The sequence below is a fragment of the Rhinatrema bivittatum genome, chromosome 8 (genome assembly GCF_901001135.1).
Source record: "Rhinatrema bivittatum chromosome 8, aRhiBiv1.1, whole genome shotgun sequence".
NCBI lineage: Eukaryota > Metazoa > Chordata > Amphibia > Gymnophiona > Rhinatrematidae > Rhinatrema > Rhinatrema bivittatum.
This window is the reverse complement of record NC_042622.1, coordinates 99,717,209-99,744,832: the sequence shown is the minus strand read 5'-3', so window position 1 is coordinate 99,744,832 and position 27,624 is coordinate 99,717,209. Positions and strand designations below refer to the sequence as shown.

Here is a 27,624-nt window from a genome sequence, read left to right as displayed (position 1 = left end):
GCAACCTGTACATCCAGGGACAGAGCCATTCCACTTGATGCAGATGCGGAAGTAAGGTGCTCAAGGACACCATTCTGAACCATTCTCTGCGAAGGAACCTGTTTAAAGCTCGAAGATAGAGGATGGGATGGAGGCTGCCTGTCCTTTTCAGGATGAGAAAATACCGTGAGTAGAACCCCTGCCCTTGAGGAGCCAGAGGAACCGGTTCCACGGCTCTGGACTGTAGCAGGGCCGAGAGTTCTAACTCGAGGGTCGCTGTGTGTTCCACAAGGAGATTCCAGTGGTAACCGTGAGCTACGATGGATAATACCCATCGGTCGGTGGTTATTGGGAATCAATGGTTGACGAAGTGGTAGAGACGACCTCCCACAGGTGGGTCGGATGGTGAGGGCAGAGGGGACTGGTTTCTGCTCTCTTGATGCCAGTCAAAACCCAGCTGCATGACAAGGCTAGGGAGCTGGCTGAGTGTCTAGGTGCTCTTTGCTGGCGAGAGTGCCCTCTTTGGGAGGACCGAGCTACACAAGAACAGAAGGTCGGAGGGTAGTATCGCCGTTGCTTGTAAAATTGCTTCCTGGTATCTCTATGTGGACCTCTACGGGTCACTGAGGAGGCATCAGAGGTGGCAGTGGATAGCTGACTCAGGGTCTCATGGTGGTCCTTGAGTTGGGCCACTGCATCACGGATTTTGTCTCCAAACAGGTTTTCTCCTATACAGGGGAGGTCAGACGATTTTTCCTGGACGAAGGTCTGAGGTCTTTAGCCAGGCCAGCATCTGGCACTAATGCCTACCGCTGAGACCCTTGACACTGTTTCAAAAACATCATAGGCTGCCCTCACTTCATGTTTTCCAGCCTCCAATCCTTTCTGGAAGATGGATCCCAGGCCCTCCTGAAAATGCTGTGGCAGGGTCGCTGAGAACTCCTGAACTTGTTTCAGAGATTCCTGTTAAACTGGTTCATGTATAACTGGTATGCAGCTATGCGAGCTATCAGCATAGAACCCTGGAAAACCCTTCAACCTAGGGCATCTAAGGCTCTTTGATTTTTTCCTGGAAGGCAAGTCCACTTGGCCTTTTTCTGGGCTGATTCCACTACCACCGACTGGTGTGGCAACTGGCTCTTCTAAAAACCCAGGGCTTGTTGCACTAGGTAGGTGGCATCCGTCTTATTGACCGGAGGCACAGTACCTGGATGTTCCCACAGATGGTAAAGGAGGTCCAGAAGAACCTCGTGTACCGGAACCGCCATCACCTCCTTAGGAGCGCCCACAAACTATAGGACCTCCAACATTTTGTGGCGGGCATCTTCCTCTGTTGAAAGTTGGAAGGGAATGGTTTCCGCCATCTCCCTGACAAAACTAGCAAAGGAAAGAGCCTCCAGAGGTGAGCACCGTCTCTCTTCCAGGGGGGGGTGGGGTGGGGTGGAGAGGGGGGGAAGGCTCTGGAAGAAGTTCCTGGAGGCCTCCAGGGAATGTTCAGAAGAGGCATTCCCCCCTCCCCCATGGGTCATAGGTGGCCTCTTCTTCACTGGCAAAGCACCTGGGTCGAGGAGAGAGGCTAAAACCCAGGGTACAGGGCGCGGGCATCGATGGACGGTGAGGTAGCACAGACAGCGGTGGTGCTGGCATCGATGGCACTGGGACATGCAAGGGATGCTGGGGCACTGGGAAGCCCGATGGCCCGGGGATGGGCTCCGGCATCAGCGGTTCTGATCACTGAGATGGGCGAGGAGCCGCATCTTCCTCCTCCGAGGAGCTCGGAATTGGGATCAAGACTGGAGGAGGTGCTGGTGGTTGGCTGGGCACAGAGGGGCCCGCCGGTACGGGCTGTGTGGGCAAAGCACTGAGCAACACGTCCAGTCTTTCCAGTAGAGGTGCCAACATGGAGGGCGCCAGTTCCGATGCCGGCACCACCGCTGTCTGTGCCACCTCACCGTCCATCGGTGCCTGCGCCCTGTAGCCTGGGTTTTAGCCTCTCTCCTCGACCCACGTGCTTTCCCAGTGAAGAAGAGGCCACCTATGACCCATGGGGGGGGGATGCCTCTTCTGAACATTGCCTGGAGGCGTCAGTGGCGGTTGAAGGCTCCAAGGGACACTGAGCACTGCCTGCTGGACCATGCAGTCCAGCTCCTCTCGAAACGAGGGTGCGGACAAAACCAACCCTGGAGTAGGAGGCAGGTTGGGCGTCATCCGAGTGTCCATGGGGGTCTGCGGAGGCTCGGTGCCCAGCACAGATATCAGTGGGGAACACCCTGGGCTTCCTAGTCCAGAGGAGGATGGGGCTTCCTCTCCCTGGGGCCTCTTCGGAGGGGGCTCGGCCGAGGCCGATGCTGCTATGGTATCTGTGCCAGCACTGGACGGTATTGTCCGTCTGTGCCAGCACTGGACGGTATTGTCCGTCAGGGCCGGTGTCAATGCTTCCCACTGTGCTCGGCCCGGTCCTTTTCCGGGGCTGAGGATGACTATGCGGAAGTCTTCGAATGCGTCGATGCCAGTGAGGGGTGGTCTCCCACTTATTTTTTTTTTTTTTATTTAACACTTTTTTATACCGACCTTCATAGTAATAACCATATCGGATCGGTTTACATAGAACATAGGAATAACTGAAGCAATAACTGGAGAAATTAACAATAGCGGTGAATAAGTCAAAGTTACATTTAACAGGGAGTAACAAACTTGGAAGCTAAGCTAGCTGGAAGAAAGTAAAGGCATGAAGTAATTGTAATATAATACACTAACGAATATGGGCTAAAGCTTAAGGTTCTTTAGCCTAGAAGTGCCAGGGTCCATTGTTCTAGAGAATAAAAACCTTCGTCCAAGTGAGTAAAAGGCGACTAGTGGTTGTCTGTCTTCTTCCCTGTCTTCTTGGCGGGGCTTCGATGGGGAAGGTCCAGAGTCAGAGTGATCCCTACGACTCGATGCACCCGGCACCGGAGTCGATGGATCAGATTGCTTGGACCCAAACAAATGCTCCATCTTCTCCAGGCAGGCATGCCGGCCTTTGGGGGGTCATCTGAGCACAGCTTGCACATTCACAAATGTCATGGGAAGGCCCGAGACACAAGACGCAGACGTCATGTGGGTCTGTTATAGACAGTCTGCGGACACTCGGGGCACTTCCGAAAACCAGTCGCCATGACAAAAAAGAGGCAGCATGGAGTCGGTGACTGTTGGCCACCGGGAAGTAAATAGCTGGGAACAGACTCCAAAAATGCAAAACTGACGTCGGAGAAGTCTGTGTGCCACAGGGGACCCCGAAGTGGGGAAAACTTGGAAGAAAACTTGGAAGTGTTCCATGTGAGGAAAAAATTCTCACAGAGCTCTAGTAACCATGAGGCAATCGCTGAGTAACAACATAAGAACATGCCATACTGGGTCAGACCAAGGGTCCATCATGCCCAGCATCCTGTTTCCAACAGTGGCCAATCCAGGCCATAAGAACCTGGCAAGAACCTAGAAAAAAAGAGACTGAAGGGGGACCCAGTGTGGTCACGGGGTTAGTGGCATGCTGGGCATGCTCAGTGTGCCAGTCAAAGTTCTAGAAACTTTGACAAAAGTGTTCCATGACAGGGCTCCATCAGATGATGTCACCCATCTGTGAGGACTACCATCCTGCTTGTCCTGGGAGAACTACTTTACTGATACTCTATCAGGTGAATTTTTACAGGTTTACACATGGAAATGTAACATATTATCGTAGCAATTTTCAAAAGCCATTTACCTATGTTAAGTGCACTTCATACAGGTAAAACCTATTGATAATTCAACGGCATATATTGTAGCAATTTTCAAAAGCCCACTTACATGGGTAAAGTGCATTTAGACATGAAAAACCAGGTTTTAAGCATGTAAATGCTTTTGAAAATCAGGTCCTATGTAAGTAAAATAAGTCAGTAAACATAGAATAGTACAATTTTGTTTTACATAGATTACAGTAGTTAGACTAGTAAATAATGTGTGGAACTGCTAAAACAGATCTATCAAGGAGATTAATGAGAAGTACCCTGGATTAAATGAAATCAGAGAAAATTTAAGGTCAATGTAATGGTGGTATCAACTTTCACAAATATACTGCTCTGAATGTTATATGTGTGGGAATAGTGACTACTTAAAATTAATTTATTTATATTTTGTTCTTGGTTATATCTGAAGAAGGGACCTTTGTCACAAAAGTTCATGATCATCTTTTGATTCTTATACCGGCTGAAGAAAAAGTAGCACATGCCGCAAAGAATCTAGTTTACTCCAGCATCAGTATAATTACTAGAAATCTGCACTTTATACAAAAAAAGCAATTTTGGGGAGATTTTGCTTTGGAATTTATGATATCAGAGCAAATTATTTTAAATAGTACATAAAAATCTAAAACCTGGATAAGGAGTATCATTCGACAAGCAGACAAGCTTCTGGGATCTATTTTAGCAGTGTAGACTAGAATAACTGGACAAACTGGATGGGCCGATTGATTTTTATCTGCCATCATCTACTGTATTAACAGCTATATTTGTCTCCTCTTTCTGACTCCATGAACCGAAGTGCATACAATGGAAACTCTATATGCAGGCCCTCAGCTGCACCTTGTAGCTCAGATTATATCTCTATGTTGTGAAAAAATTAACAGTAATTTCATCCAATACAAATCTATTCTAAAATGAACTTTGAGAGATGCACAGGCCATTGTGGAGCCCTGTGAAATGAACCATATGAATAACCCATTATTTATAGTACAACCTTCAATCGATCTTCATGTTGACGCAATTTCTCTCTAAGTGCTTCTCCTCGCCAATGCTCATCCTACAGAAAACAGAATTTGAGTTAGCTATGTCCAAGATCCTAGATTAGCCCACTTCTGTAGCAGCAACATTTAATAATGAAAAAATCCATACAGAAACTTTTTTTTTTTTTAGCTAATTAAGCAGTATAAAGAGTTTCACTTTTAGTTTAAAATTAATATAACCATTTATGTGGATGTTGGCTGTAAATATATCATCACAGGAAAGCTCTTAAAACTGCAAGGAAAAGACATCTTAATCATCCATTGAACTGTAGTGGAACAAGGAACATTTTAAGAGAATAGGGGAAAATGATAAATTTTAGATCAGACAACACAACATTTCCCTCCTATGGGGAAAATCAGCAAGTCCATATTAAAATGATTTCTTGGTGCTGGAAAACAGTCACATGATTTTTTTTTTTTTTTGCTCATCTGATTTGGAACATTGTTAATCTAATGCTGCATCTTTTAGCTATGTTTTTAGTGATCATATGAAATAAACAGATTTGAGTCAGTGTTGTGTAGGGGAATCTATGGCCAGAATCCAGCCTATATATAAGTAAAGTAATGGAGCTGCTGTGGGCTTTTTTCATGCCTTTCCACACACTGGCCACAAGAATATGCTTTATCAAAAGTGTAATACTCCCAGAATTGAGGAAGTTAACACACCCATTTGAAAGGACATGTAGGGTTTTTGGTTTTTGTTTTAAATCACATACAAAAACTGACCTATTATCTGGCCACCTTTGTCCTGGGGTAGGTCAGATAATGTGATGTTTATTTGGACAGAGAAAGAGAAGAGGCAATGGTACGCCTAAGGGGACGTATGAAAGAGAGGGTGTTGGTGAGGGAGTCTGAGGTGGAGATCATTGTGGTCCAAACCAGGCAGCTAACACTGGTCAACCTTGGGACATCATCCACTAAAACGATTAATTGGACCAATCGGATAATTGGTCAATTAGTACATAAATGGAGACATCAGTGCTAAATTGTTTCCAATGCCACAAATAATAGATAGTCCTGGTATTAAACATTGTTCTTATTTACCATTAAACATGTTTTTGAAAAGCTTAGCTTCTTTTCAAATGCTAGCAGCTTCCCCTCATTAGCTGCAAATGGAAAATTCTCCTTTAAGCTCTCAAGTTCAGTTTGAAGATTTTCCTTCTCTTCAAACACAGCTTCTATGTCCTCCAACAGCCCCTGTTGGGGCTGGCCATAGTCCTTCAGGCTGGTTCTGAGTTCATCTTTCACTTCTAATTTCAGTTCTTTCACTGCTTCATTTATCTCCTGTTGTCTCTTTTCTAGCTCCTCTTGACGCTTAGTCTAAACAGTAAACAGATTTTTGATTCATGACAAGCAATTGCAGTACATTTACAAAGCCGCTGAAATCTCTACAAATGTACTAGCAAAGTTAGATTTCTAAACATTACTATGACAATCATATAAACATCTAAAAGTTTCATAGTTTCAATAAAAAAAATGTATTATGGCCAATTATTTCACTGTTTATAGATAAAGAACTTACAGATCATTTAAAGGTCTGCTTTTTACTGTGCATTTCTGACTACTAATATCCTAATATAGTACTGAGATGCTATTTTAATATTGAAAGAAATATTTCAACTCCAATCCCTGGTCCTTTAAAAGGAAGGCCTATTGCACTTGCCATGCAAAAAGTATGTTCTCAGTTCTCCTATAGTTTGGGCCATAGGAGCCGATTTTTGAAAATGATTGAGGGTGTCGAGTTTAACACAAATTATCCCTCTCTGGTCACAATAAGGAAGTTTGTTCAATATTGGGAAGTGCTCTAGCACTCACTGCACCCACAGAGCTTTCACCTATGGTTTAGGCTGTTTTGAGAACATAAGTGCTCAGCTATATTGTCTCTATTATCAACTTGTATGCATTACAAAGCTTCAAGCAAAGTCATACACAGTAGTAACAAACTAAAATGCAATAGACCCTGAAGTTACTGAAAGATGATAGGATTCCAGTTTCTCCCTGTATCGGTATTTAATCAAGCAGCAATAGTGCTGTGCACTGCACCTCCAATACACTGACAGAGCAGTAGAAGGCCTGTGATGTCTTAAAGGTCAGCAAGCCAAGTTCATAGTGACACATCCATCTGGTAAATATTGTAAAATGAGACTTGGGATATTTTTGTCATGGCTTTTATGACATGTCTGTGTTGTTCATGATTACAAAATGTGTTTGTTTCCTCAGCTAATTAAATATGTGAAGTAGCTGTGTAACAAACTATACTTTCTCTCTCACTCACAACCGTGAACTGTACATTTTGTGGTCAGATTGGTTTCCTTTGATACTGTATAAAAGAGAACAAATACAGATTCTATCATCAGTTCCTGTTTCTACTGCTACAAAATTGTGCTATGGGTAGTAAGCCCCTCACCAAAGTTATCCAGTCTTATATTAGATGGAGTTACAAATTTTACTGCATGAACTGTACACAAGTTTGAGGACTTTATCATCATGGTAAAAACTACAATTTCTTAAAAAAAGAAACCTGCTCAATTTTCAGTGAGGGTGTGATAGTATTGTCATCTAAGCCTTCACTGTCTTTCAGACAGCAACCTATCTAAAGATGCACAAATAATTTTATATGCTGTAGAGTTACACCTTCCACAGTCCACATAGAAATGTTAGTCACAAAAGGTACCATATATACTCGTGTATAAGTCAAGAAATTTATGCCAGAAATTAGGTACAAAAAGCTGGCTCAAATTATGCACGCGTAGTATAGGCGTGTTGTGCACAGCCCCCACCCTCCTGACCCCCCCCTCCTGACCCCCCACTAGACTACCAGAAAGTCCCTGGTAGTCTAGTGGGGGGCCCAGGCGTGATCTACTGCTCCTGGGCCGTCAGTTGTCAGGAATCAAAATGGCACCGCAGTCCTTACCATGTGACAGGGGTTACCTACTATGTGACAAGGGCCAGCCAATGGCGCGGTAACCCCTGTCACATGGTAAGGGCACAGGGCTGCCGGCACCATTTTGATTACTGGTAGCTGACGGCCCGGGAGCAGAAGATTGCACATGAGTCCTCCCTGCTGGACCACCAGGGACTTTTGGTGAGTCTTTGGGGGGGGGGGGGGGGTCGTTAATGGGTTGTGGCTGGTTAAAGGTGTGAAGGCTTTTTTTATTTCATTGGTGGGAGGTTTATTTCATGAGGGTTTTTTAGTTTTTTCTTTTAAATTGGGGCAGCATGGTGGTTTTTTTTGTGCATTCTATTTCAAAATTTAAAAAATGGCCTCCAAGCCCACTCCCCATCCCCATCTGTGGGTAGATTGCTCCTGCCCCCTTTTACACCCATAGATGGGGGTAAGAGGCGAGGGCTTTTGTTTGTTTTGTGGCAGGGAAGGAGGTTTGAACTTTTAATATGAACCCCCCCCCCAACGAAATTGTGTTCTTTTTTTGTTTGTTTTAAAAATGAAAGAAAATGAAAACACATCCCTAATAATGGCAGCTTATTTTGTTTTGTGAGTGCAGTTAGTAGCTGTACCTGGTTATGCTTAAAAGTATTTTTTTTTTTTTTTACAATACTGGACCCAGGTTTGGGATTTATTCCAAGAGAAGACATTTTTACTTTATACCATGGTTATTCCACAATTTTTCTTCCCCTATTGGGAAAACATTCTACCAAACAGAGAGGGCAGCCATGGGGGAGGGAGGCAAGGATTCATACAGCAGGTTTGTTTCTTAGTGTGATTTCACCATTTCATAAGTCCCCTAGGTTTTACCCTCAACGTATCCACGGATGACAGATAAATCTTGATTTTGGGGCCCAAAAATACCCTCGACTTATACATGAGATCGACTTATACACAAGTATATACGGTACTTTATAAGAGAAAAATGTGAATTTAGCCATATTGATTAGCCAACAGAGAGTTGTATACATAAGATATTCTCCACAAAGCTGAAGATCTTAGAAACAATTAATGTGCATCAATTACTATGAGACAAAAATATGAAAGTAAATATATTAATTATCTTTCATGCAATGCATCGATAAAAAATTAAACAGCACATCACTTTCCTCATTTTTATCCTATTCATGCAACAGTAGAAATAGGCTGTACCCATTTCTTGAGCTCCAGATAATCTTGCTGAAGTTGGGTGAGCTCCTTCATTAGGCGTTTGGCTCGCTCATGGCTGTCACAGGCTTCTTGCTCTATGGAGGCCATTTCTGTCCGCAAGCAAAGATTGTCATGTTTTTCTTCCTAGGTGTTAAATCAAGTATTACTTCAGACATCAAGATAATGAGATAATGAGGTATAGAAACACATACGCTTTAGCGAGAGAGAAATGTTTTTTCAATGAATGGTGAAAGGAATCCACCCAGACAATTATATATGTAAAGATCCATATTAAGTAAGCCAGGAAGTGGAAAAGCTATCCTGGTAATTTTACCCAGATATTCAGCAGAACATACTTGGGTATATGTTCCCCTGAATACACCTGGTTAAAGTTATCTTAGTAAGCTTACCTAGGTAATGTTAGGACAGTGGTTCTTCCAAACAGACTTACTTGGCTATGGTTATCTGGTTAGTGCTGAATATTGGCCCTAGCTGGGTACATTTTAGCCATGTTCCAGAGTGCCCTCCCACCCCACCTCTCTCTATCTTCCTAAATTTTAGTTGAGTAATTTATCTGGGTAAAACTTTGCCAGTGAGAGGTACAGGAAATTCAAATCTCAGGATTTGTCCTGCTAATTTACAAAGTTACTCAGACAAACCCTTTTGAATATTGACCTTGTAATTTTTTTTTTTAAATATACAGTATTTTGTGAGTGTAAGAAGATAATTTTAGGCAGCTTAGCTAGATCCACAGAAGACTTTGTGATGGATCAGAACAGGCTCTAATGACTGATAACTGTGGATCAACATATTGCATATTATTTAAGTACAAAGATTGTATAAAGGCATTACACTATCACCGTCCTTGTTCCCTTCATTCCTGAGATTTCCTAGCAACAATGAGCTGATATAGAAACATAGAAATGATGGCAGAAGACCACCAAATGGCCCATCGAGTCTGCCCAGCAAGCTTTCACACTTTTTTTTCTCATACTTATCTGTTTCTCTTGGCCATTAGTAACCTTTTGGTTCTATTTCGCTTCCACCCCCGCCATTAATGTAGAGAGCAGTGCTGGAACAGCATCTAAGTGAAGTGTCTAGCTTAATTGGTTAATTGGTTATGGGTTAGTAACTGCCGCAATAAGCAAGTTACTCTCACGTTTATTTGTTTACCCAGCCTGTGCAATTCAGTCCTTGTTGGTTGTTGTCTGAATATAAATCCACTTGTATTCATTCCCCCCTGCCATTGAAGCAGAGAGCTACGCTGGATATGCATTGAAAGTGAAGTATCAGGCTTGTTTGGTTTCGGGTTGTAACTGCCGAAACAAGCAAGCTACTCCCCGCTTTTTTGTGAATGCAAATCCTTTTTTTCACATTTCCTCCTGCCGTTGAAGCATAGAGCAATGTCTGAGTCGCATTAACCGTATGTATGTTTATTGAATAAGGGTATTATCTGCAGGTAGTAGCTGTCTTTCCTGCAAGCCACCCTCTCTTCATTCACATCCTCTAGACTTTATGGATCCACAGTGTTTAACCCACACCCCTTTGAAGTCCTTCACAGTTTTGGTCTTCACCACTTCCTCTGAAAGGGCATTCCAGGCATCCACCACCCTCTCTGTGAAGAAATACTTCCTGACATTGGTTCTGAGTCTTCCTCCCTGGAGCTTCAAATCATGATCTTTGGTTCTGCTGATTTTTTTCCAACGGAAAAGGTTTGTCATTATCTTTGGATCATTAAAACCTTTCAAGTATTTGAAAGTCTGTATCACATCACCTCTGCTCCTCCTTTCCTCCAGGGTGTATATATTTAGATTCTTCAATTTCTCCTCATAAGTCATTCGATGAAGACTATCCACCTTTTTGGTCACCCTTCTCTCTGGACCGCCTCCATCCTGTCTCTGTCCCTTCGGAGATACGGTCTCCAGCACAGTACTCCAGGTGAGGCCTCACCAAGGACCTGTACAAGGGGATAATCACTTCCCTTTTCTTACTTGATATTCCTCTCTCTATGCAGCCCAGCATTCTTCTGGCTTTAGCTATCGCCTTGTCACATTGTTTCCCCGACTTCAGATCGTTAGACACTATCATTCCAAGGTCTCTCTCCTGCTCCGTGCACTTCAGCCCTTCACCTCCCATCGAATACAGTTCTTTTGGATTTCCACACCCCATATGCATGACTCTGCACTTCTTGGCATTGAATCTCAGCTGCCATATCTTCGACCACTCTTCCAGCTTCCTTAAATCCCGTCTCATTCTCTCCACTCCTTCAGACGTGTTCACTCTGTTGCAGATCTTAGTGTCATCCGCAAAAAGACAAACCTTACCTTCTATCTTGTCCGCTATGTTGCTCACATAGATATTGAACAGGACCGGTCCCAACAACGATCCTTGCGGTACTCCGCTTAACACCGCTCTCTCTTCAGAATAAGTTCCATTTACCATCACACATTGTCTTCTGTCCGTCAACCAGTTTGTAATCCAGGCCACCACCTCAGCACTCACTCCTAAGCTTCTCATTTTATTCACCAGCCTCCTGTGCGGGACTGTATCAAAAGCTTTGCTGAAATTCAAGTAGAAGACATCGAGCGCTCTTCCTCTATCCAATTCCCTAGTCACCCAATCAAAAACATCAATCAGATTTGTCTGACAGGATCTTCCCCTGGTGAATCCATGCTGCCTCTGGTCCAGCAATTCTCCCAACTATAGATAGTTCACTATTCTTTCTTCCAGCAGTGACTTCATTACTTTTCCCACCACCGAGGTGAGGCTAACCGGTCTGTAGTAACCGGTCTGATAAAGGCTACCCGGTCTGATAAAGAGCTAAGATGGCCCCAGAGAACATCTGGTGTCTCTTAACACCTGGGAAGATCAAAGCCTAATACTGAAATACCTTCCTGGATCAAGTGCAAATTGACATATCTATAGAACAGCCTGACCAACAAGGATCGCTGCCCTCTGCGATTGGAAACTCGTCCGGATTTGGATCCAAAAACTCTGGGTCCTTATCCAGATCCTGCATTGGATCCACCAACACACTAAGTGGATCCTTATCTGGATCCATCGGACTTTCCTGCATGTGATCGGGATCATCCGTCTCATCCAGCATGTTTCCTGCCACAGCAGATCGTCTGAGCCCCAAGAGCTGCAGGATTCCTCCCAATTCAGCCTGCTTCCGATCCCTAGGCTTCTTAGCCACCCAGGTCTTCCTGGGTAAGGGCCTCTTGGTCCCTGCTTTCTTCTTGGCCAAACAGGCTTTATGGAGGAGGACGACAAAATTTGTTGAAAATGCCTCCGGATCCGAAGAAGAGGGATACTGATCCGTGTCTCCCTGAACCTCTTCCCCCTTCCCTGCCACCATCAGGACACTGTGCTCAGCAGGAAACAGCATGGGAAGGGAGTTCTGAAGCTCTAGAGCAGCAGCCTGACTACCACCATGTGCAGCCAAAATGGACGTCGGATCCTCCAACTCCCCAGGGTCTCCAGAACCGGCCCAGCCGACCTCTTGCTCTGGCTGCCCCCCCCCCCAGGGCCTCGCGGAGGTTCCAACCCCTCTGGAGATGCATTCCAGGCAAATGTGGTTGCACTGAGCCACGTCCATTTCAATCCACAGCCACGACAAATCTTATGTGCAAGAGATGGCATGCCAGCGCAGTCGAGCCTAAAAATAGCCTCTGCTGAAGTGAGCGACCAGCAGCGCTGTCTGAAGAGGCACCCGGCCCCGTCGAATGAAAGAAATCCGGTCTCAATCACCCTTACCTGCCTCCCGGCAGTAAAATAAGTCAGCTACATGATTGCTGCCTCAGCCCTGCTCTTGCTGCTGCTGTCTTCCTCTATTTCTTTTTTTTTTGGCCTATGTGACGTGCACACCACGTCACATAGGCCAAGAAAGGGAATAAAATCAAAATACTTCCCTGCTTCTGGAAGGAGGATGATTGCTGAGGGTGACAGGGATCCAGAGGGGGTGAGGGAACAAGGACCCACGGCTTTCGTCCCCCCTGAAAGGGCCGAGCTAGGAATCACCAACCCCCCACTTGCTCTGCTCTATCCAAGGGATGGCCCACTAATGAACCTAACACCTCAGGGAGCCAAAGTCTCTCTTTTTTTTTTCTAGAAACTCCAGACTGCAAGTTTACACCTCTACCATCTGCTGGAGACAAAGAAATACTGAGGGGACTGTAGGTGACACTCTCGGAATTATAGCAATGCCTCAAAATTTTGTTCTCTGCCTCCATTGCTGGTAGGGATGATAAACTTACTTGTTTGGACTGATCTGTGGTACGAAAAGGAATAACAGTTACTGTAATAACAACTTGGTATCACTGCAATAACAACCAGCTGTAAGAAAGATTCACGGCACTAGTGATGAGACTAACAGCAATGGACACACAACTGATGCCAAATATGGAGTATCAGAGCATCAGAGCATCATTGGATGCAGAGATCACTGCATGAGAGAATCTCAGGATTTTTATTTATTTATATTTATTTATAGACATCTGGAAAAAGACAGACGGTCACTGGTAATTCCCAGTTTCAGCTTATAGGTGAGTGATTTCCATGAGGAGTTGGATCTGTATGTGTTATTTTCCCATTTTAAAACAGAGCTGACCATATATTAAAAGGGCAATCAAAAAGGTGTTTGGAGGTAAGAGATGATCAAAAAACTAATCGTATGGTTGAAATGTGTGCCTGAGCTTGAGACCAACATGGAGACGGCAACTGACCCAGAATCTTCTGCTATCTTAGTCATTCTGGCGATGTGAAATTTAAATGCCCAACTGAGCCTGACCTGGAGGAATTCCAAGGACACCTGGACAGAAGTTGAAGCTGGCAACAATTTGTGATGCCTAATTATAGGGTCACAAGAGCAGAAGGCAATGGTTAGAACCTCAGACTAGAATGTCATTACAGGGGCAACTGTAACAGGGGCATCTATAAACACAGCACACAGCCTAAGATGCAATGATTGCCCTGAGCAGCAAGATTTTAACAGAACAAAGGATTTTCTAAAGAGTGATGGTAAATGGGCCCCAACTTGGAGAACTGGTCAGGGTAATGTAGGGATACTCTATCATGCTGTTGACATGAAAACCTATGTAAAGCGCTGTTGCTAGTCATTGTTTAAATGTAAACCGATGTGATGTTACTAAACGAACATTGGTATATAAAAGCTGCAAATAAATAAATAAATACATACTTGATACTCCAGGTGGTCACACAAAGGAAAATTGGTTCTTACCTGCTAATTTTTGTTTCTGTAGTACCACGGATCAGTCCAGACCGTGGGTTGAGCTGCCTGTCCAGCAGGTGGAGACAGACCAAAACTGTGAGGGTACCCTATATCAGGACAGAGCCTAACCTACACCCCTTCAGTATAAAGTACTTTCAAAGCAGATATAACTTCCCAAAGATCAAGCAAGCAATAAGAAAAAACTAACAAATTGAACAAGTGAACAACTGAAAGGATTCTGTATGAAGAAAAACGCTCTTGCATACAATTTTATTTTCATCTGGTAGATGCTTCTGGTGCCTTTAGTAATAGTAGACAACAAATCAGATAATTGAAAAAACCTGTAGAAAAAGACAGAACATTTGAGTGGATATATCAGATCTAGTACAGGCGGGTGTCTGGACTGATCCGTGGTACTACAGGAATGAAAATTAGCAGGTAAGAACACATTTTCCTTTCCCTGTATGTACCCGGATCAGTCCAGACTGTGGGATGTACCAAAGCTTCCCTAAACAGGGTGGGACTGAGACAGTCCCGCTCAAAGAACCTGCCGCCCGAAGGAGCCAAAAACTGGAGCCTGTACCTCCAGATGGTAATGACGAGCAAAAGTATGCAGGGATTTCCAAGTAGCTGCCCTACATATTTCCTGCGGAGAGACCGATTGACTCTCTGCCCAAGAAGTAGCCTGAGACCATAAGGAATGAGATTTTAAGCCTTCCGGCACGGGCCGACCCTTACAGATGTAAGCTGACGCAATGGCCTCCTTTACCCAACGCGTGATAGTGGCCTTGGAAGCCTTATTTCCTTTATTTGGCTCATGCCACAGAACAAACAAGTGGTCAGAGACCTGGAACTCATTTGTAACCTGAAGGTAACGCAGCAAGACTCGTTTCACATCAAGGCGCCGCAGATCACCCCAAGCTGTATTTGCTACTTCTGACGAAGAAAAAGCCGGAAGTTCCACGGACTGATTGACATGAAAAGAAGACACGACCTCTGGCAAGAAAGAGGGTACCATCTTAAGGGATAACTGAATCCGAGAAACGTAGGAAAGGCTCTCTGCACGACAACACTTGGAGCTCTGAAATTCTTCTGGCTGAACAAATGGACACCAAAAAGACGGTTTTGAGAGTCATATCCTTAAGCATAGCCCTCCTTAAAGGTTCATAAGGAGCTTCGCAGAAACCCGGAGAACCAAGTTAAGACTCCATGAGGGACAAGTAACCCAGACCGGAAGATTCAAGTGCTTGGCTCCCTTGAGAAAACAGACGACATCTGGATGAGCCGCCACTGAGTAACCGTCAATGGTACCTAAGAGAGAACCGAAAGCAGAGACTTGCACTCGCAAGGAACTGAACGACAACCCCCTTGGCGAGACCTTTCTGGAGAAAGAAAGGACCTGGGAAACCGGAGCCTTACGAGCTGAGATACCTGAGGTGACATATGCATTTTCAAAAACCTTCCATACTCTGACATAAGCAATCGAGGTAGTCGGCTTCCTGGCCCGCAATAGAGTGGATATAACTTCCTCCTTATATCCCTTCTTTCTCAATCTCCGCCGTTCAAAAGCCAGGCCACTAGACAGGAACGATCTGCCTGTTCGAAAAATATGGGATCCTGCCGAAGAAGATGGGGAAGATGACCGAGGCATAGGGGACCATCCGTGGCTAGATTCACGAGGTCCGCAAACCACGGTCTGCGAGGCCATTCCGGAGCCTCTAGAATGACAGGCCCGTGATGAAGCTCAATTCTTCGGAGTACTTTGTCCACTAACAGCTAGGGAGGGAACACGTACAGTAGAATGTCACGGGGCCAGGGAAGTATCAGGGCATCCACCCCTTCCATGCAACTTTTCCGTCTGCGGCTGAAGAACCGAGGAGCTTTCGCATTGGTCATGGTGGCCATCAGATTCGCAGGTGGGGTCCCCCTCACTTGGATGATCAGGTTTATCGCTGCATCTGACAATTCCCACTCGCCTGGGTCTAACCTCTGGCGACTGAGGAAATCCACTTGAACGTTCTCCTTCCCCACAATATGGGACGCCGCTAAGTGCTCTAAGGTGACGTTCCGCCCATGCGAAGAGCCTACTGGCTTCCAGAGCGACTAGGCGACTCCTGGTGCCCCCTTGTCGATTGATGTAGGCTACAGTGGTGGAATTGTCCAACAGGACCTGCATCGCCTTGTGGAGGAGTAGGGGAAGAAAGGCCTTGACAGCCATTTGGACCGCTCGAGCTTCCAGTCGATTGATGTGCCAGCAAGATTGGGTCGGAGACCAATACCCCCATATAGCTCCCCAGCCGGAGAGGCTGGCGTCCGTTGTTACCACGATCCACTGTGGTGTCAGAAGGGACACCCCTTTCTGAAGATGGGCAGGCGATAACCGCCACTGAAGTTCTGCGATGGTAGACTCGGAGAGTGGCAGGGGCGTCTGAAACTGTTCCTATACCAGTTTCCAGCAGGATAGCAAGGCTTTCTGTAATGGACGCATATGCGCAAAAGCCCAGGGGACCAGATTGATAGTGGAGGCCATGGACCCCAGAACCTGGAGATAATCCCAGGCCGTTGACAGGGCAAGAGAGAGAAAATTGTGCACTTGGCCCCTGAGTTTGAGCGATCAGTCCTCCGGAAGAAACACCCCGCATACTCAAGTGTCAAATCACACCCCCAGGAATTCCAATGTCTGGGAGGGTTGAAGCTTGCTCTTGGGAAAGTTGAATACCCATCCAAGAGAGGTCAGACACGACAGGACCTTGCTGACTGCCAGATGGCAAAGAGACTTTGATTTGGCCCGAATGAGCCAATCGTCCAGGTAAGGATGGACTAGGACTCCGTCTTGAAGCAGGGTGGCCGCCACTACCACCATTACCTTGGTGAAAATGCACGGCGCCGTGGCAAGACTGAAGGGGAGTGCTCGAAACTGAAAATGTTGGCCCAGTATCTCGAACCGAAGATACCGCTGGTGATCACAGCGAATTGGGATGTGTAAGCAGGCCTCCGTCAGCTCGAGCGAGGCCAAGAATTCTCTGGATCGAACTGTCGCTATCACCGCCCTCAAGTTTTCCATCCGAAAATGGGGAACCTTGAGAGCCCGGTTGACTCACTTGAGATCCAAAATTGGACGAAAGGAGCCCTCCTTTTTGGGCACGACGAAGTAGATGGAATATTGGCCGGACCCTTGTTCTTCCACTGGGACTGGGACTGGGACTATGGCCCCCAGTTCCAGCAGCCTGCGCAGGATTTGTTCGACCGCAGGCCTCTTTCGATTTCTGCAGGGGGAGATCAGGTGAAGATCCGGTTGGTCTCAAGCAAATTCTAACATGTAGCCTTTTTCTATCACCTCTAGGGCCCACTGATCCGTCGTTATGGTGGCCCATTCCCCGAGAAACTGGGACAGTCGTCCACCTAAGTCTCGAACGGAGGAATGAGCTGGCCCCATCTCATTGAGAGGAGGACTTGGTGACCGAGTGTTGCTGACTACTATCTCTGAAGGGCCGACGTCCCCGAAAGGAATGAGGCCAGGATTGAGATCGGGAAGCATTACCCCTCAGGAAAGAGGGGTAATGCTTGCCCTGGTGTAAAAACGGCATTGCCCCCTAAATCTAGTGCGAGAGGGTAAGAAGGAGTTAGACTGTTTCGGGCGGTCCTCCGGCAATTTATGAACCTTATTTTCTCTCAGGCAATTTATGAACCTTATTTTCTCCCAGGGATTTGATAAGTTGCTCTAGGTCCTCACCAAAAAGCAACTGGCCCTTGAAGGGAAGGGTTCCCAACTGCGCTTTGGAAGAGCTGTCCGCAGACCAATTTCTCAGCCAGAGGAGGTGCCTGGCCGAGACCGCGAAAACCATTGCCTTGGCTTGCACTTGAAAAAGATTATACAGGGCGTCCGCCCCATATGCAATTGCTCCCTCCAAGCGATCCGCCTGCTTTGCCTCTGCAGACGGGAGGTCTTAGGTGCTGAGTAATTGTTGAACCCATCTGAAGCTTGCCCGCTGCATGAGACTGCCACAGATTGTCGCCCGAACTCCCAAGGACAGGACCTCAAATATGCTTTTGAGATAAAATTCTAACTTGTGGTCCTGGACATCCTTTAGAGCTGTAGCCCCAACCACCGGGATGGTGGTGTGTCTGGTAACCGCCGTGACAGAGGAATCTACCTTGGGCTTCTTAAATAGATTCAACTGGTCCTCAGGAAGGGGGTAGAGCTTGTCCATAGCCCTCCCCACTTGGCGTCCCGCCTCAGGGGACTCCCATTCCCTAAGGAGCATCAGCTTATGCATAGGGTGAAAAGGAAAAGTACATGGAAGAGCCCTAAGTCCCACCAGGACCGGGTCCGTGTTGGCAGGACCCGTATCCACCGGGGGCAACTCAATTCCCAGTTCCTGCAAAATGAAGGGAATGAGCAGTTCTAGTTCCTCCTTTTGAAATAAGCTTAACACCCGAGGGTCATCCCCCTCGAGGGGGGGGGGGGTTTAGGAAGCCGGTGGTGGCGGGACCCCCGGGTCCACCCTAACCCTAACCAAGCCCTGGCCCTCTGGCGTCTTCGGAGGTTGCGGAGGAGAAATTTGCGGGTTTTTTGGTGGTGGTGGTGGTGGTGGGGGGTCCAGGGATGGATCTTCCTCCTGCTGTAAGCTGGCTAAATAGGACATGTGCATAAGAAACACAAACTCCGCAGAGAAACAAGACTTAGACTTCCCCGGGGGGGGAGGGGTAGGGGTAGGGAAAGGTCAGGCACCCCCTCCGGGGCATGAGGGGGGCTCAAATCCGGAGGAGAAACTAAAAAAATCAGACTCACCTTCCTCCTGCACATCAGATTCTGCATTTGAGCCTGCTTCCAAGATGGCCGCCGTTCCCGCAGTTTTCTGGGCCAGGAACGGCCTTGGCCACGCGGCGGGGAACTCATCCCCGGGTCGCTGCGGGCGAGGGGACCGATGAGGGTCCCTCCCCACCCGGTAGGCACCCTGAACAGAGGCCTCCGCGGGAAAAACGTGTGGCAGACTCTCCACATGCTTTACAGCGCTGAAGAAAAAAAATTGCTAAAAAAGTAAAAACAGCTGAGCTGTGCAGGGCTGAAGTCGGTCAATGGGGACAGCGATTGAACTCTGCACGCTGCCAGAGCTGTCCACTGTTCTTAAAAATTAACAAATATAAGTAGCAAATACAGCCCTACTTGTACCTTTTTTTTTTTTTTTTTAAACTGCTCAGCTAAGCCAGGGGAAACACACTCCCTGAGAGGATACTGTTTTACAGTGGACAGCTAGATAATGGGGGAGGGACTGGGCCACCAGCATCACCCCAGATGGTCACCGGGAAAAAGGGGCCTAGGATGAGCAAGCCCCCCCCCCAGGCTCCCAGCAGAGCGGAGAGACCGAACTGTCTCTGTGAGGAAAAAAAAGGGAGAAAACTTTCAAAGTCCTCTTTTTTTTTTTTTTTTTATAAAACAAGAATTTAATACTTGCTTGATCCAGACCAAAAGTAAAGAAAATCCCCTCAGGAAAATCCCCTCAGGAAAATCCCCAAGGGAAGAAGAAGAAGGGGAACCGTAGGTTCAGCTGCTTGCACCTGCTGGAGACAGATGAATACTGAAGGGGTGTAGGGTAGGCTCTGTCCTGATATAGGATACCCTCACAATTTTGGTCTGTCTCCACCTGCTGGACAGGAGGCTCAACCCATGGTCTGGACTGATCCGGGTACATACTTAAGAGTTTCTGACCTAGTACTGTATTGTATTTTACCTATAAAAGAAGGATCAATTCATGATTATGACGAGATGCTGGTGGTCAGTTTGTTAGAGAAGTGGCATCCAGCATCTCCCAAGAATACTTATATTACTCAATAAAAAATTATATTTTCTACAAAATCTAAGTGTTCTTGTATCCATGGAGAAACGTCATAAGCGTGTTTGGCCATTAACATGGTTCAGTGATAGGTCTGAGTTAGACTGGCGTCAGAGAGTGATGATATATTTTTTCTACTATTATGAATTACATTATGTTTATTGTTAGGAAGCTTTGTTAATAAACCTGGGTGACTTCTGATCAATTTGTGCCTTTTAGTGTGGTTTTCTTTTGTTGTATTTGGTATAAAAGATGGGGGGAGGGGACACTAGGGGCAGCCTTATACCAAACTGGGAAGAAATTTGGGTATTAGCAAATGTTGCTTACCTGTAACAGGTGTTCTCACAGGACAGCAGGATGTTAGTCCTCACATATGGGTGACATCACAGGATGGAGCCCAATCACGGAACACTTTTGTCAAAGTTTCCAGAACTTTGAGGCCGATTCAGTAAAGTCCGCGGGAGAGCGGACGAACGCCCGCTCTCAAGGCGCGCGCACATTCCCCTTGCCGGTGTGCGCGATTCAGTATTCAAATGAGATGGTGCGGTAGAAACGGGGAAAAGGAGGCGCTAGGGACACTAGGTGTCCCTAGCGCCTCCTTTTAGCCCGGAGCGGCGGCTGTCAGTGGGTTTGACAGCCGACGCTCAATTTTGCCAGCGTCTGTTCTTGAGCCCGCTGACAGCCACGAGCTTGGAAACTGGACGCCGGCAAAATTGAGCGTCCGGTTTTCGGCCCGTCAGCTGCGGGCCGAATTCAAAATTTTTTTTACTTTTTTTTACTCTTTGGGACCTCCAACTTAATATCGCCATGATATTAAGTCGGAGGGTGCACAGAAAAGCAATTTTTACTGCTTTTCTGTGCACTTTCCCGGTGCCAGAAGAAATTAGCGCCGACCTTTGGGTCGGCGCTAATTTCTGAAAGTAAAATGTGCGGCTTGGCTGCCCCTTACTGAATAAAGGGTAAGAGAAAACGCGCGTCCAATAGCAGGTTACTGGGCATGCTCTGCATGGCACCAACCCTGCAGCCAGCAGGGGTCCCCCTTCAGTCTTGTTTAAAAGCTACAGGTAGTGGCGAAAAATAAAATAAGAAAACATTACGAACCCAACACTGCAGGGTGGTGGGCGGGTTTCGTGAGGACTAACATACTGCTATCCTGTGAGAACACCTGTTACAGGTAAGCAACATTTGCTTTCTCACAGGACAAGCAGGATGGTAGTCCTCACATATGGATGAGTACCGAGCTGAGGATGTCTGAGAAATGCACCAAATGTACCCAGGTGTGCAAGGCACTAGGACTGGGATAAAAATTTGGCCGAGGGCATACTGAACCCTAACGGGCAGGCGGAAGGGTGTTGGTACGTCACGTTGTAAATAGGTTACAAAGGACAGACTGGCCGAAGATGGAATCTTGTCTTCCAGCCTTGTCCAAGCAATAGTGGGCTGCAAAGCTGTGGAGAGAACTCCAGGTGGCAGCCCTGCAAATGTGAGGAAGCGGCACCGATCTTAGGTGTGCTACTGAAGTCGCCATGGCCCTCACAGAGTGTGCTTTAACACGGTCTTGAAATGGAATGCCCACTTGCTGATAGCAAAAGGATATGCAGTCTGCCAACCAGGAGGAGAGAGTCTGCTTACCCACAGGCTGCCCTAACTTGTTAGGATGGAAAGAGACAAACAGTTGAGTGCTTTCCTTGTGGGCAGCTGTAAGGTCTAGGTAGAATGCTAGAGCCCGTTTACAGTCAAGGGTATGCAGAGCCTATTCTCCTGGATTGGAATGGGGCCTGGGAAAAAAGGTAGGTAGTGTAATGGATTGATTGAGATGAAAGTCCGAAACTACCTTAGGCAAAAATTTAGGGTGAGTGCAGAGTACTGCCCGGTCCTGCAGAAGTTTAGTGAAAGGCGGATAGGTAACTAGAGCCTGTAATTCACTAACTCTGTGAGCCGAAGTGATTGTCAGAAGGAAAATCACTTTCCATGTGAGATAGCGAAGATCAAAGGATTGAAGAGGCTCGAATAGTGGTTTCATGAGCCGACCCAAAACCAGATTGAGGTCCCAAGAAGGGGCCGGAGGACACAGTGGAGGCTTGAGGTGAAGCAAGCCCTTCAGAAAACGTGTTACAAGGGGTTATACTGCTAAGGGAACACCCCTGACACCTTTATGGAAGGTGGCTACCACACTGACATGCATTCTGATGGAAGACGTTTTTAGACCTGACTCTGATAAGTGCCAGAGATAGTCCAAAAACTTCGTGATTGGACAGGTAAAGGGGTCAAGGGACTGAGAAGAGCACCATGACATAAACCTGTTCCATTTGTAAGCGTAAGATTTTCTCATGGAAGGCTTCCGTGAAGCAATCAGGACACGGGAAACTGGTTCAGAAAGGTTAAGTGGCTGAAGGATTAACCTTTCAACATCCATGCCTTCAGGGACAAGGCTTGAAGATTGGGGTGGCGGAGGCACCCGTCGTTTTGAATGATCAGAAGCAGGTCCTTTCCTAAGGGAATGTGCCTGCGAATGGAGAGATCCTGAAGTATTGGAAACCACACTTGGCGTGGCCAGTGAGGTGCTATCAGGATCATGGTTCCCTTGTCCTGACGTAACCTCACGAGAGTCTTTGAGAAAAGAGGAAGTGGACGGAATGCATAAAGTAGACCGGTTGCCCACGAGAGGGAGAATGCGTGTCTGGGCTGAGAGTGTTTGCTGCGAATGAGAGAGCAGAAGTTCTCTACTTTGCAGTTTTGAGGAGACGCAAAGAGGTCTATCTGAGGATATCCCCATTGTTGGAAGATGGAGTTCGCTACTGAGGGGTTGAGAGACCACTTGTTCGGTTGAAAGATGCGACTCAGCTTGTCTGCCAACACATTGTACACTCCCGGCAAGTAGGTGGCCCTGAGGTACATCGAATGGGAGAGAGCTTCTGCCCATATTTGTGCAGGTTCCTGACTCAGAAGGAAGGAGTCCGTGCCTCCCTTTTTGCTGATGTACCACATGGCCACCTGGTTGTCCATCTGGATCAGGATAATTTGATTTGAGAGGCGATCCTGAAATGCCCTGAGAGCATATCTGATTGCTCGAAGCTCCAGGAAATTTATTTGGTGTTTGGCTTCCTCTGGAGACCAAGATCCTTGTGTATGCAGATTGGCCACATGGGCTCCCCAGCCAAGGTTGGAAGTATCGGTGGTGAGAGTTAATTGAGGGTCTGGAGCCTGAAAGGGCAAGCCTTGGAGGAGATTGATCTGATTTTTCCACCAGGCAAGAGACTGACGGAGTGAGTCGGTGACATGGACAATGGTCGACAGGGGCTGAATGCTTTGAGTCCGATGAGACCTTAGAGACCACTGCATGACTCTCTTGGCCAAACGGGCCATTGGTGTGACCTGACTGAGGACGCCATGTGTCCCAAGAGGATGAGAAAGTGTTGTGCAGTCGCGGAGTGCTGAGACTGCAGCTGGTGGGCAAGAGACACGAGAGTGAGAGCTCGCTGTCGAGGTAGAAAAGCCTTTGCCTGCAAGGTGTCCAAGTCTGCCCCAATGAACGACAAGGTTTGATATGGGACTAAGTAGGATTTGTCGTAGTTGACGAGAAATCCTAATGAAGTTAGAGTGTGTAAGGTTAGATTGAGGGATGACAGAGCAGCTTGCTGAGTGGGAGCCCTGATTAACCAATCGTCCTGATAGGGGTAGACGTGAACACCTTGACTCCTGAGGAAGACTGCAACTACTACGAGGCATTTTGTGAAGATTCGTGGCGCAGACGCTAGGCCGAATGGAAGCACTCAGTACTGATAGTACTTGGGGCCTACTAGAAACCTCAAGTATTTGCGATGAGATGAAGTTATCGCAATATGAGTGTATGCGTCCTGGAGGTCCAGAGAGTAGAGCCAGTTTCCTCTTTGTAGAAGAGGAAGAAACGAGCCTAAGGTTACCATCTTGAACTTCTCTCGCTGGAGGTACTTGTTGAGGGGCCCATAGGTCCAGAATAGGACGAACACCTCCCGATTTTTTGGGGATTAGAAAGTACCGGGAATAGAATCCTAGGCCGTGCTGAGAGTAGGATACGGGTTCTATTGCCTTGGACTGGAGAAGGAGGGAGACCTCCTGATCCAGAAGGATGGCGTGATCGGATGTTCTCCACGTCGGTAGAGGTGGGGAGTCCGGTGGCACAGAGAGAAAGTTCAGATGGTAACCCTGAGCAATTATCACCAGTACCCATTGGTCTGAGGTGATTGAGTGCCATATGTTGTTGAAGTGGCACAATCAACCTCCCACTGGTATGTAAGGCAATGGAAGCTGGCTGCTGCTCTCTAGGTAGAAGTCAAAAACCTGAAGCAGGACCTGGTTGAGGAGCTGCTTGCGGTTTTTGTTTCCGTGTCTGACGAGACTGGGCTTTTTGAAAAGGTCTTGTGGAACGGGATCTGCTTGGTGGCGGGTAGGACTTCTTCGGGTGGAAGAATTATTTTTTAGAGTCCTTTCGGAAGGACTGTTTTAAAGAGTAGTCAGAAGGCATCAGAGAGAGCTGTCTTAGGGTCTCATGATGGTCCTTGAGTTCCGCCACCGTCCATTGAATCTGTTCGCCAAACAGATTATCTCCTACACAGGGTAGGTCAGATAACCTGTCGGAAGACTTGAGCCAGGCCCTTGCCGAAATAGCGGCTGCAGATACCCTAGTAGCAGTGTCAAAGATATCATAAGATGATCTGATCTCATGCTTGCCTGCCTCAAAACCCTTGTTTACTAGGGTTTGGAGCTGATCTTGAAATTGCTGAGGCAGGGAGTCTGTGAAATCTTGTATCTGCTTAAAAATGACCCTATTATATTGGGTCATATAGAGCTGTAAGCAGCAATTTGGGAGATGAGCACTGATCCTGGGAAGATACAGCGACCAATGGCATCTAGAAACTTCTGTTCCTTGCCAGGGGGAAAAGAAGTGTGAGGCTTTGATCTCTTGGCCCTTTTCTGTGCAGATTCTACCACTACAGATTGGTGATTCAATTGAGGTTTCTGAAAACCTGGAGCTGACTGCACCAAATAGGTAGTGTCAGCTTTTCTGTGGACTGGAACAATGGAGCCAGGATGTTCCCAGTTCTTCTTGAGGAGATCCAGAAGAACCCTGGTGGATAGGGATGGAGGTTATTTCCTTGGGAGCATCCAGGAATTGGAGCAACTCCATCATCTGATGTCTATCATCCTGTTCAGTCTGTAATTGGAAGGGAACCAATTCAGACATTTCCTTCACAAAATTTATAAAGGAAAGGTCCTCTGGAGGAGAACGCTTTCTACTTTCAGTGGGTGAAGGTGGTGAAGGCAAATCATCGGTGTCTGGGGAGGAATCATCAGTCGAGGAATCATCAGTCCAGGTATCATAGGGATCAGCACCTGCCCCTCTAGGAACTAGAGGGGGACGGGGTAGTGGGATACCCGAGGGTCCTGGTCTAGGCTCCTAATTAATCGAAGGAATAATTGGAGGCACCGATGAAGGTATCGGCGCAGGCATCGAGGGCATTGATGGATGGCTCAGTGGCGCCAACGGGCGTATCGGCACCGATGGTTGGACCAGTGGTGAAGGACATATTGGCATCCATGGCTGAGGTAGAACTCCCAATGGAGGGATGCGGAATGGTGTTTCTCCTCCCGATGACAGAGTAAGCGGGGAGGGCACCGGAGCCATCGGCGACCCGGGGTCCATCGGTGGAAAAGCGGCAATGAGCACTTCCATTCTGGAGAGCAGCGGTGCCAACGCTGCCGGAATCGGGTCTGTTCCACAATCGGTAATCGGTGTCTGAGGAACCTGGAGTCGTTGCATTGCCTTGTCGATGGCCTCCTGAATCATCCAGTCCAGTTTTTCTCGGAGACCTGGAGCAAGCAGCCCCGGCTCCGGAACAGAAGAAGGAGGCAGAGGCTTAGCCGGAGGGTCCACCGTTAAAGGCGGAGTCGCGGCTCCCGATACCCTGTCGGGTGAGGGTTGCCTTGGTGACCTGGTCGCCGAAAAGGTCGGTGCCTTTTCTGGACGGGGTTTCTTCGACGGCGGCTCGGACGATGGTGAGGTAGATGATTTCGCTCCCTCGATGGTCCGAGACTTTCGGTGTCCATGTTTGTCTCTGCGATCCCCTTGGTCCTGAGGGGGAATAGAGGGTGTCGAAGGCCGAGATGTCATCGATGCCGGACGGTCACCGGCCGGTGGTCGATGCTGGCGCGAAGTTGACGAAGCCGGTTCTGACTATGTCGATGCAATGGACGGTGTCGGGGTTTGAGCACGGAAGAGAAGTTCCATCTTCTCCATTCTGGCCTTGCGACCTTTAGGAGTCATTAGGGCACATTTGGTGCAGGTCAAGACATCGTGCTCTCGTCCCAGACACATTACACAGACTTTATGGGGGTCTGTGATGGACATGGTGCGATTACAGTCCAGGCACCGATGGAATCCTGACGCCATGGCCATGGCAAAAATTGAGCCGCGGTACGGTTGATGGCCAGTAGGCCGCAAAGGCCAAACTCGACGGTAATCGACGAAGAACAGGTAAAAACTTACCAGAGTACCGCGGCTTGAAAAAGTTAAAGGAGGGACCCCTGTGGGGCAAATTAACTTTTATTAATTCCGTGAGGAAAATTCCTGTCAGGAATCTCTGCAGAGCTCCTTAACTGCGAGGCTACTGCTGCGCGCAAAAAAGAAGACTGAAGGGGGTCCCTTGCTGGCTGCAGGGTTGGTGCCATGCTGGGCATGCCCATTAGGGGCCAGTCAAAGTTCTGGAAACTTTGACAAAGTGTTCCGTGATTGGGCTCCATTCTGTGATGTCACCCATATGTGAGGATTACCATCCTGCTTGTCCTGTGAGAAAAATTAGGACAATTAACCAGGGTTTCTTCCTCAATAGTTTACAAAATCACCTTCCTTCCTGCTGAGACTGCTGCCAATTTTAATCTTTCCCATGGTAAAATATTGAAAATACTGTGTTTATGCAGATGTTAATTAAAAGGTGTTATAGTCATTGGAGCGAGACATAGTGCTCAGGTATTTCCACTTATCTGAAATTCAGGACCAACTGTCTTAATATCATCCTGCACAATTAGGAGCATAATTTTATAACTCCTGGCATAGCAGTAAAGTTTCCATGTACAATGTACACAGAGACTTTATCAAGAATTTTCAAACTGAACTTATGTGCACAAGTTCACTTTGAAAATCCTTACTTAATAGGCCGGCTACTTGTGCAGTTATCCACAAACAAAGTTATGCCTTCTCCAGGCACAGCACAAGTTGTGCATGGTAAAATTCAAAAGTATGCACATAAGTCATATCCTTGCCCCAACTCTGTCTTCCAAATGTCTGCTCCCAGTTCATTAGAAAATATGCACGAAACCAGATTATGTGTGTACTTTTATGTGCACTAGGTCTCGAGCTATTTTTTAACAGCCATTTATGAGCATAAAACTAGTTTTATGTACATAAAAGGCTTTGAAAATTAGGCCTTTAAAGACCCTTCCAGCCTCCCTTACTTATCTTGCCACTATTGTGGAGTAAGAAGAATAACCAGAGAAATTTAGTACAGATTAATACAAACATACCCCTTGCATATTTGCAGGAAGGAAAGCCCAAAAAATCACAAGAGCAAACTTCTCAGAGAAGGGGTATGACAATGTAATACATGGCTTAAAATTCCCTTTTTGGGGATGCATGGATCCAGTCCTCACTTTTTAA

The 27,624-nt window shown here is 46.8% G+C and overlaps 1 protein-coding gene across 4 annotated transcripts in view; it reads right to left on the bottom strand.

Annotated features, from left to right (window-relative positions):
• The window catches only part of CNTRL (centriolin), a 402,596-nt gene that overhangs the window by 48,252 nt on the left and 326,720 nt on the right, over positions 1–27,624 (bottom strand). For all 4 annotated transcript variants that reach the window (XM_029610804.1, XM_029610805.1, XM_029610806.1 and 1 more), the window contains 3 exons: positions 8,871–9,011; positions 5,819–6,094; positions 4,729–4,791 (listed from right to left, as the gene is read on the bottom strand). In XM_029610804.1, coding sequence (XP_029466664.1) covers positions 4,729–4,791; positions 5,819–6,094; positions 8,871–9,011 — 480 coding nt within the window. The remainder of the gene's footprint in view (positions 1–4,728; positions 4,792–5,818; positions 6,095–8,870; positions 9,012–27,624) is intronic.